Consider the following 10,979-nt stretch of genomic DNA (forward strand, 5'->3'; position numbering starts at 1 on the left):
CTCCTTGTTTGTTGTTGTGTGAGGGCATATTTCTTTTCTTCCACTATTACTTGCAATTGAATCCTATTGTGGAAGTGTTAGAAAAATTGGCTAGCTCTTCTTCCTCATGTCTATTAAAAAAAATTTCTCAAGACTGTAGTAATTTCACATGATTGTTGAGGATTCTTGGTCCAAGTTAATATGGTAATCCTGTAGTGCCAATGTTTTTCTTTTCCAGTGTGCTTCTTGTCTGTAATCATCTGTATGGGTGTAATTCATATTCTTTTCTAGGCCCCTACACATTTAGTATTGGTGACACCTCCAACTTTTCAGACTATGTACGTGGCGGCATTGTTACCCAGGTCAAAATGCCAAAGAAGATTAGCTTTGTAAGTGTCTCTTCTGACAGATTCTGCTTTTTCTTTTTTTTTTCTTTTTTTGCTGGGCAAATACCCATGATTCCCAGCAATGTCCTGCCACTAGAACAATCTGGCACTTTTTGATCTCCCTGTGCCTGTTCTTGGGTGGTATGTAAACACTGGGTTGGAGGTTGGAAGTAAGCAATTTGCTTCCCGGAAAAGGGCATATGAACACTATTGAAAACTGTTTATTTTCAATTTCTTCATTTTTTTTTCTTTCAGAAATCTCTGCGTACCTCTCTGCCAGAGCCAGAGTTGATTGTCACTGACTTTGGCAAGTTTGATCGGCCAGGCCAGTTGCATTTGGCATTTCAGGCCTTGCATGACTTTCACAAAAAGCATGGCCATTTTCCCAGGCCTCGTAATCAGGTAGGCTATTCGGTTCCACCTTTTTCTAGTTTGCAAGTTGAGATCCCCACCCCGACCCCAGAACAGTAGTTCGGATCAACCACAGAATATATAGGTACTATAGCAAACAAAATCACCAATCAAAGAATTGTGTTTGGAACACTGGTGTAAATTTTGTACAGAGTTGCTCACTTTCCATTTCTTAATCTGCATGAACATGTTACATTAAATAACAATACATTTTTATTCAGGGCCCACTAATTGTGGACATTTTACCCACTACTAGTTGTGGATCATTTTATGTACTGTTATGCTTAGACATTTTAATAGCCATTATTTCACACAGACTGCATTTAGCACAGGTTATATTTATGATATTGATAAAAAACGGCTCCTCACAGCTTTCCTTAGCTTTTATCTGACTTCTTCTATTCTTCCTCAGGCAGACGCTAGTGAGGTGCTATCTTTAGTGAAGGATCTCAATGAGCAAGCAAAGCCCCCACTTAAGCAAGAACATTTGAATGAGGACATCATCAATGAAATTGCTTTCCAAGCCTCTGGAGATCTGGCACCTGTAAATGCCTTCATTGGAGGTCTAGCTGCCCAAGAGGTTATGAAGGTACAATGTTTGAAAAACCTTGGCAGATAATAAAAAGCATTCCACTTAGTCCATGTTTCTCTTAATCATCAGCTTTGGATTTAATTAACAAATCCTCTGTAACAATGTGGTGGTGTATAATGCCAGTTTATTCCTGAAATTGGCTTTTTCAAGGGGAACCAAACAGTGTGGTATCAAAGAGACCTTTTCTATTTCTCTGTTTTAGGCCTGTTCAGGTAAATTCATGCCTATCATCCAGTGGCTGTATTTTGATGCATTGGAGTGCTTGCCAGAAGAAAATAAGGATACCTTGACTGAGGAAAATTGCAGCCCTGTGAGTAATTAATATAAGCATAGGATGTATGCTGGGAATGACCAAAGAAAAAGTACTACTCTGTTAATGCCTTATTTTACTGCAATAGAGAGTTGGAAGTCAACACTTATTTTCCCCAATTCTTTTTCATTTCTCTTTCTCTCCCTGATTGCTTTCCTATTTACTTACGTATTTTGTATTTTATTTTATTTGATAACAATATACATGTTAAATGGCTAGGGGGAAACTACTCAAAATGGCTGGGATCATCATTTGTAAGTTAGAAGGTTTATATATTAAGCCTAAGACCAAAATGTTGAGTGGTTTTAATTGCTTATATTAAATTTGATGGTGGAGTAAATTATCGTATAATATACTGGTATTCTTTCCCATGAATTCCCTGGAATGCAATTGAAATAGCATGTAAGATCAGGAATAGGCTCATAATGAAATTATTGTATTGTTTATATGAAAAAAATAGCACTGAGAATTTGAACCTTTTGTAGTAGTATATAAATAAAATGCAGTGTTCTGTGTAGCAATAAAGAAATTACGATTATTGATGATTATCAATGAGCAGGATTAGGCAAATGGGGAAATTCCATACTTTGGAGAACAGGTGCAAATTGATTGTCTTTCCCCCCTCCTGTCTTGATAGAAACATTGCCGATATGATGGACAGATTGCTGTGTTTGGCAATGAATTACAAGTTAAACTGAGCCAGCAAAAATACTTTCTGGTGAGTCTTGACATGATTTTTCAGTTTCTTGGTATATCCACTTACTTATTTACTTATTTGATTTTTTTTAATGCCGCCCTTCTTCTTAGACTCAGGGCGGCTTACAAGATGTTAGCAATAGCACATTTTAACAGAGCCAGCATATTGCCCCCACAATCCAGGTCCTCATTTTACCCACCTTGGCAGGATGGAAGGCTGGGTCAACCTTGAGCCGGTGATGAGATTTGAATCGCTGACCTGCAGATCTAGCAATCAGATTTAGTGGCCTGTAGTACTGCATTCTACCCACTGCGCCATCCATCCAAGCAACATGCTGACATTTTTTTCCTCTCTCTTAGGTTGGTGCTGGTGCCATTGGCTGTGAATTGCTGAAGAACTTTGCTATGATTGGTCTGGGATGCGGTCAAGGAGGAGACGTGGCTGTGACTGACATGGACACTATTGAGAAGTCCAATCTCAACCGGCAATTCCTCTTTCGACCTTGGGATGTTACGGTCAGTTCCATTAGTATCAGGGTTCTGAGATTTCTGGGGTTACAGAAGGGTCAGCCGTAGGACTTTGTCATGGTTTGCCTTGGGAGTTTAGAGGAGGTTTAACAGTTAATTTTGGCAGTTTTAAAAGCCAGAAATCTGTCACTTTGTGATCCATTATGAATACTGTGCTTGCTTTTTATTTTTAGGGTTTTTAAAAAATAGTGACAATTCTGGAAGCTGCAATGTGAAATTTCTATACCCAGTAAGAATTAATGTTTTTATCTATCTAGAAAATGAAATCTGATACAGCAGCAGCTGCTGTGAAAGAAATGAACCCAAACATTCACATCACAAGCCACCAAGATCGTGTAGGCCCAGACACTGAACGTATATATGATGATGACTTCTTTGAGAATCTTGATGGAGTGGCAAATGCACTGGACAATGTAGATGCAAGTAGGTATCTGCACGTGGTTTCTGAACTCATCTTAAAGTTAAAAGTTTATTCTGGGATAGAAGTGTAACAAATTAGTGTAATGAACCTTTATGCCATTGTATTTACAATGTTAGAAGAATAGGCAAGAATGTGACAAGCTCCAGAGACTTTTGAAAGAGTGCCAAAGGTTCAGACTGAATCAAACCAAATCATTACCAAAGGGGATTACATTATCTCCCAAATTTTAGATTTAAAAAATGAATTGGTTTTAAGTCACTGAAGATTAGATTTTCTGCCCCTCTAGATCAAAAGTGCTCTCCCAGCAAATACAATAGTTATGGAAATGAAGTGTTCTTGCTTCAAGCACTAAAAATATAATTGATCCAATTTGAGGCTTTTAACCTCCAGCGCGATTCTGACAATTATATTTGACTTTAGGGATGTACATGGATCGTCGCTGTGTCTACTACCGCAAGCCCCTGCTGGAATCGGGGACACTGGGGACCAAAGGGAACATCCAGGTGGTGATCCCATTCCTAACAGAATCATATAGCTCTAGCCAAGATCCACCTGAAAAATCTATCCCTATCTGTACACTGAAGAACTTTCCTAATGCTATTGAACATACTCTACAGGTGAGATTCCAATGATACAAACATTTAAAAGTAACAATACAGTAATGGGTTTTCTTTATAGTTGGAAGGTGATAATTGGAGTGTGATAGCGATTCAATTTGGTTGGTGTTGACATGGTCAAGGAATTGTTTTTCAGCTGTCTGTAGCTCTTGCTTCTTCTATAAGGAACAAACTGGATCGCCTTTTCACCTTGTAAGCAGGTCCTGCTGACTTCTATGTATCAACTATTGTGTGATATTTTATTTTGTATAATTCTGTTTAGTGTAAGACATACAAACTACTGTTACAAACCTCACACCTGGTACCAATTGGTTGAACTCCTGTGTCAAGGTCGGAACTCTTGTTGTTTTTTCCAGTGGGCTCGTGATGAATTTGAAGGCCTTTTCAAGCAGCCTGCAGAAAATGTCAACCAGTATATCACGTAAGTACTATACTGTATTCAGGGCCCAAAATCTGCTAAAGGTGGTTAACTTTTCATTATAAATACAAGGTATAGCTCTATTCAATACTGTGTAATGCTTTCTGATAATCTCTAATGAAGCCAACTGATTCAGAATGGTGAAAATATGCATCTTAGTGGTATGTTTGCAGTTTCTATTATCCTCAGGAAAAATCACTGAAGCAGTTCTCATTTCTCTCTAGAGATGCCAAATTCATGGAACGGACCCAAAAGTTGCCTGGCACTCAACCTTTAGAGGTCTTGGAAGCTGTATTCAAAAGCTTAGTGACTGACCGTCCTAAATCCTGGGCTGACTGTGTGGCCTGGGCATGTAATCATTGGCATATCCAGTATAGCAATAATATTCGTCAGTTGCTGCACAACTTTCCCCCAAACCAGGTGAGTTGGTAAGGATTCCTGTGTCATGGCCTCAGTCTGCCTTTATAATGGTAAAAATGGTATGCTTTGCTCTGTTTTCCTTTTAACTCTGTTTTCATTTTTTCCTTTCAGAAAACTAATTCAGGAACCCTCTTTTGGTCCGGTCCAAAACGATGTCCTCATCCACTCACTTTTGATGTCAAAAATGTAAGCATTGTGGTCTGCTTTTGAAAATTGGCCGGGTGGGGGGAACAGTTAGATGATAGGTGATAGAAGAAAGATTCCTACTTGGGTCTTCTGCCCTTACAAAGTGCAATATTGCATTTACACAGGTAGTCCTCGACTTACAACCATTGTTTGATACCTGTTTGAAATTACAGAGACTTTGTAAGACACACTAGAAATCTAAATGTCACATGATCAAAATTTGGGCAACCACAAAGGCTCCTCAACTCCCCCCCCCCCCCAATTGATGTGTTTTGGGACCCCCTGCAACCATGGCCCCTGCTGCTCTAAACCATAGTTCCCTCTAAGCTGAGCAGTGAGCAATCGCTCACTTAAAAATCATCATCAACTCAGAGTTTTCCAAACCTGCCCAGAAGCCAAGAGGGAAAGAGTGAGAGGGAAGGAGAGAGAGAGGAAGAGAGAGAAACAGATAGAAAAAAGAGGAAGGAAAAGAGAAAGAAAAAGAATGGGAGTAAGGAAGAGAGAAAGAAAATCAAAATCTAGTTTGAAACTAGCTCAACTATTTAAGTGGCATTTTGATATTGATAGAGTTGCCCTATTATGAGCTCACTGTTATAGACACACAGTACAGTATTTTATTTTGAAATTCTCTGAGGCAAAAACAGGGTGGGGGGTTTTTTTGTTTTGTTTTTTGTTTGTTTGTTTATTTATTTATTTATTTTTTCTGTGCTGCCCAGTCCCAAAAGGACTGCCGCTCAGACACTATACTTTTCCGCCCACCCCCCCAAAAAATTAGAGGGAACTCTGGCTCTAACTGCCATCTTTTTGCTCCTACTGCTGGTGAAGCATGCCTGGTCTGGTTCTGTGCAAGGCACCTGCTGGCCACATGGGACTTTCTTCTCCAGCTCACACATGGCAAAATTTCATAACAGAACCTGAGGCAGATGGCCTCCTGTGACCTCACAGAAAGTTAGAGCAGGCATGCCTCGTCATCATTGGGGCAAAAAGATGTCAAAAGTCAGCTGGGATGGCAGAATGCATAGTAACTGGGTTCTTGGAGTACAAGGCAGCAAGGATGGTTGGACCAAGGCAGCTGGGGCTTCCTGAGTAGCATTTTCACACAGTCGTATTGGGCTGGCTGGGCTTTGCATTGCAAAGGGATTTGCATTGCACTAGAGCTCAATGTTTCTTGTAGCTCTAGAGCTGCAGCATGTCAAGCAGCCTCAGAGCTGAGTGGCTCATGGTCTCCTGCCACTCCACAAAGCAAAGTCAACCAAAAGGCATAGGTGGGGAGAAAATATATGGGTGAGGAGAATTCAAGAGGGAGTTGTCTTTTACCATTCTGGTCCTAAATATGGTTGTAAATCAAGGACTACCTGTATTTAAATATATACTTTTTAAAAAAAATAAAGCCATAAAAGTAGAATCATGGTTAGAAGGAGGAAAGATAGCTTACAGTTTATCCATTTTGGAAAAGGTATAGACTGCTAGCTGATGAATTAGTGCAATTTTCAGTGAGATGCAAATATATTTTTTGCTAAACATTGAGATAATCAGAAGTCTAAAATTACCTTTCTCAGGTAGCTTGTGATTACTCCCAGTGAGGTATAGGGGATAAAAGAAAAAGTGTGCAAAACAATTTATGAATGGTCCTGCTCAAGATCTGATTCATATGTAGGGATGAGAATAATTTATCTTCGTTTATTTTGGCTAAGGGCACTCTGATAGACTGCCAGTATTTAATTTGGATCTTTTGCTTAATTTGTCTTGTTATTGCAGCTTCATACGAATAGATTGTTAATAGGAAAAAAAAGTTAATGGCATTTCAATTATTACTGCATATGCTATGGAGCACAGTCAGTAATGCATGGAATATAATCCTCAGAAAGAATAATATGCATACAGGATGTAGCATATAAGGCAGTTTGTTAGAAAATGGGTGAAATTTAGGATTGATATAATTAAGATGGAGTAGACAATCTTTAGTTTTCTTGTATGTATACTATATACATAAATCTATGGATTTGTTTTAAGTAGTCAGTTCAGATAGAAGCTGGTTGCAGAATTACATCTGGTCATGTGTAGAATGTTTAGTTAAAAAGGCTGCATTCAGAAAAATTGGCAATCTGACTCAACTAACATTACCTTCACAGCCTTTGCACATGGATTATGTAGTGGCAGCTGCAAACTTGTGTGCCCAAACATATGGCATCACTGGCACTAGAGACAGAGAAGCTATTGTGGAGCTGCTGTGCCGAGTGCAAGTTCCTGAATTCACTCCCAAGTCTGGTGTCCGCATCCATATCTCTGATCAGGAGCTACAGAATGCCAATGCTTCAGTTGGTAAGAACTGGAAATGAAATGAGTCTTTAAATAAAGAAAGCAAAGAATGCTTGAATAATTTTGATTCTATTGAATGGAAGGCCCAGTTTCTTCTTTAAGTGTTGCTATCACTCACAATTTCACAATCCATATTTTGATTTACTATTTCATTTCTAGAGCAATTCTTGTGGTGTTTGCATAATTACTATCAGATTTTAATAGTGTTTTTGAAATGCTGTTCATGGATTTATGGCAGAGTCTGACTACTAAACAAGTTTAGGACTTTAAGATTGCAATGGACTACATCAGCTTAGAGCAGGAAAGGTTTTAGGTTGCTGAGAAAAAGATGACATGCATTGTAGCAGTCTCTTCTGAAATGTATACATTTATTTTTCTTAGATGATAGCCGGTTAGAAGAGCTAAAATCTTCACTTCCGAGTCCTCAGCAGCTTCATGACTTCAGGATGTTTCCAATTGATTTTGAAAAAGTAAGACATTTTTAAATGAATAAATCGTTATTTAACTGTAATCTGACATGCAAATGATACTAGAAATGATCTCTGCTGTTCAGTTTTTATGCCATGTGTAAGCTTCTGGTTTGGCTAGCAAGCTGCTTCAGACTTTTTCTGGCATTTGCTATGCAGGTCCCAAAGCCAAAAGAATGCTGAGGACCATGACATTGCTGGTTGTAATTATTACTTTATTTAAACTAAATTTCAGGATGATGACGCAAATTTTCACATGGATTTTATTGTTGCTGCTTCTAACTTGCGAGCTGAAAATTATGATATTCCTCCTGCTGACCGGCATAAGGTAAGCTTATTGTGATGGATAAAGGTTATGTATGGTAGACTGTATTAGGGGTGTGAGGGAGACTGTGCAGATTTTTCATATATTTCAGCCACAGCTATGGAAGCTCACTAGGTGATTTTGAGCTCTTAAATGTGGACTAAAATAAAAATTAAACAAATCAAAAACCTCTTTTCTCTTTTCAGAGCAAGCTGATTGCGGGGAAAATTATACCCGCAATTGCCACGACGACTGCAGCTGTAGTAGGCTTGGTTTGTTTAGAACTATTCAAAGTAATACAGGGCCACAAACGACTTGAATCTTACAAGAATGGTTTCCTTAACCTGGCATTGCCTTTCTTTGGCTTCTCTGAGCCTATTTGTTGTCCAAAGAACAAGGTGAGTGGGGTGGGTTTTTTCACACCACACATATTCATCCTCTCTTGTTTACACACGTGGCCTCTGGTACTAAATGGAAAAAATAATCTCTTGAGCTTGCATTTGATAGTTCCTTCTTTGAATACCATGCAAAGAATATTACTAAAGCTTGTCAAAAAAAAAAATCCTTTATTTTTTTGGTAAGTTTTACCAAGCAAGGCATATTTCCGCAGCAACTAGAGGTAGAGAAAGGAAAAGAGCCAGAGGCATGCTCTTGGAAGTTTATGTAAATCAGTCTTTCTAAAAATTTTGTGCAACTGCCTCTTCCATATTTTTTGTTTGTGTACTTGTTGCTTTGTTTTCATTATCGCCATCTGTTAGGGGAGAATACTTTAGCCCACTTTCTCTGTTTGTTATTTGGATAAAGAGATCAAAAGTTCCCACGTTCTCACATGTTAGAAATTATGAATAACTATGATGCCTTCTTAAATGGAGTAAATGACTATGAATTATGCTTTTGTGTTGGTTGCATTTTTATTGAGCATTAACTATAGTAACTAACACTTGTATTTCATTTTTTTCTTCAGTATTATAATACTGAATGGACTTTATGGGACCGCTTTGAGGTGCAGGGTATTCAGCCTGATGGACAGGAGATGACACTGCGTGAGTTCCTGGCTTATTTCAAGGTAAGCATTGAGAGTGTCCCAGTCGCCATTTGCCACAATACGTTAATGGCTTCAGAAGAGACATGCAAATGGACATGCAAAGCTTTTCAGTAAAGAACGTTTTTCTTTCTTTCTTTCTTTCCCACATGTAGAAAGAGTACAAACTTGAGATAACAATGCTGTCCCAAGGAGTCTCTATGCTTTACTCATTTTTTATGCAGCCAGCCAAGCTGAAGGAACGCCACGATCAGCCGTATGTATTATTTTTAAGAGAATGAGCATGGGCACTGACTACTTCAGTTGAATTTGCATCTGCCTGACAGCTGTCTTTTTCCTCTCCTCCTCCCCCTAGGATGACAGAGATTGTCACCAGAGTTTCCAAGAAGAAGATTGGGCGTCATGTGAAAGCCCTGGTCTTTGAATTGTGCTGCAATGATGACAGTGGCGAAGACACAGAGGTGCCGTATGTGCGCTACACCATCCGCTAGCAGCCCTCTTGCTAGCATTGCCCACTTGCCTGCCACGGACTGTTAGTGTGGAGGAGGATCTGCCTCCCTCCCTCACCTGTCACGGTTAAAGTGACTCAAAACATGAAATAACTTTTGTAATCTTTTAGGAATTTTTTTTCCTTTTTCGTGTCCATCAGGGCCTGGGAAATTCTCCACTCCTGCGGCTGCTCTCTCTTATCCTTAGCCCGTGCAGTTATGTCATGTTATTGAGGCGCCTTAACACCCACTTCCCATTCTGTCCTTTCCTGTTAATGTTAGTCGTGTTGTGTTTTGACTCCTTGACCACCTCCTCTCCTTCATCCCTATTACAAGTAAGGGAAGCTGCTCTCCTCTCTCATCCTGAGGAAGCGTCTAGTAAGAGGAAATGCCCCTTTGTTGTATTCTGAGAACTTGCTCGGGCTGGCTTTGTGGGGGAGAGGGAGAGGATAGGAGTGGGTAGAAAGTGTAGGTCAGAACTGATAAGAGAAGTAAATGAGTCAATAAACATTTGCAAAAGCCAGTGGTTCTTTATTGTTCAAGTGGAATGGGGAGAGCTGCTATGTACATAACATAAAACTTCATCCTAGTTCAAATGCTTGGCATTCGTAGTACGCTAGCAAATTCTTAATTTATACCATAAGTTCTCATTTTTTGAAAGCAGTTTGTTTCCACGATAATCAGGTGTTTAATGCTATTGTCTGAAAAAAATTCCTCTAATCTGTGAATTTTTTGTTATCTTGCTGCTTGTTTTGTCTGTGACATCTGGAATAATACAGTGACAACCATATTCTCTATACTTCTTATGAAATTTAGTGCACGTATACAGTCTAGGCTGGAAACAGCTTCACTCCTTTTAGCCCATGCACTGGTTCTATACATTGGCTAAGATCCTAATCTAGTCAGTCATTTATCAGTTCTTTGTTACATGACTATATGAAGAAGCTGTTTCATTATTTGTTTTTAATTTTTCTTAGATTGGCATCGTTGAGGTTTAGGGCTCTAGAGGGATGAATGATTATAAATTTCCATGTTCACAAAAATATTCTTTTGTGAACATGGAAATAGTGATAATAACAGTTTACAAACCTCTGTGAGTTTTACAGCATATCTTTAATCTAGATTTTGAATCCATGCTTTTTGGATGGCTCATAAATAAGGAGTCTCCATTTTCAGAAATTGCATAGCATTTTTATTTATTTTTGCTTTTCTACAATACATAAACAGTTATGCATACTTAGGTAATTTGAGTGGCTGTAGTAAAAAAATGCTCCCCAGTATGACCCTGAAAGCAATTTTTTCTGGGTGTGTTTAAGCTTAATATGCATCAAGCATGCAATTCTTGTTTAGAGTTGCAGCTCTAGTTAATGTGGAATCTGTACAGATTTGCTACTA

The 10,979-nt window shown here is 38.9% G+C and overlaps 1 protein-coding gene across 2 annotated transcripts in view; it reads left to right on the forward strand.

Annotated features, from left to right (window-relative positions):
* Positions 1-10,107, forward strand: part of UBA1 (ubiquitin like modifier activating enzyme 1) — a 53,185-nt gene extending 43,078 nt beyond the window's left edge. For both annotated transcript variants that reach the window (XM_070741139.1, XM_070741140.1), the window contains exons 9-26: positions 271-368; positions 621-767; positions 1,189-1,365; positions 1,571-1,678; positions 2,316-2,396; positions 2,735-2,890; positions 3,160-3,325; positions 3,744-3,940; positions 4,297-4,361; positions 4,583-4,778; positions 4,890-4,964; positions 7,097-7,286; positions 7,665-7,753; positions 7,986-8,078; positions 8,261-8,452; positions 9,019-9,120; positions 9,252-9,352; positions 9,452-10,107. In XM_070741139.1, coding sequence (XP_070597240.1) covers positions 271-368; positions 621-767; positions 1,189-1,365; positions 1,571-1,678; positions 2,316-2,396; positions 2,735-2,890; positions 3,160-3,325; positions 3,744-3,940; positions 4,297-4,361; positions 4,583-4,778; positions 4,890-4,964; positions 7,097-7,286; positions 7,665-7,753; positions 7,986-8,078; positions 8,261-8,452; positions 9,019-9,120; positions 9,252-9,352; positions 9,452-9,587 — 2,369 coding nt within the window. In that variant the 3' untranslated portion in view covers positions 9,588-10,107. The remainder of the gene's footprint in view (positions 1-270; positions 369-620; positions 768-1,188; positions 1,366-1,570; positions 1,679-2,315; positions 2,397-2,734; positions 2,891-3,159; positions 3,326-3,743; positions 3,941-4,296; positions 4,362-4,582; positions 4,779-4,889; positions 4,965-7,096; positions 7,287-7,664; positions 7,754-7,985; positions 8,079-8,260; positions 8,453-9,018; positions 9,121-9,251; positions 9,353-9,451) is intronic.
* The last annotated feature ends 872 nt before the right edge of the window (positions 10,108-10,979 follow it).

Source organism: Erythrolamprus reginae, chromosome 2, assembly GCF_031021105.1.
Source record: "Erythrolamprus reginae isolate rEryReg1 chromosome 2, rEryReg1.hap1, whole genome shotgun sequence".
Classification (NCBI taxonomy): Eukaryota; Metazoa; Chordata; class Lepidosauria; order Squamata; family Dipsadidae; genus Erythrolamprus; species Erythrolamprus reginae.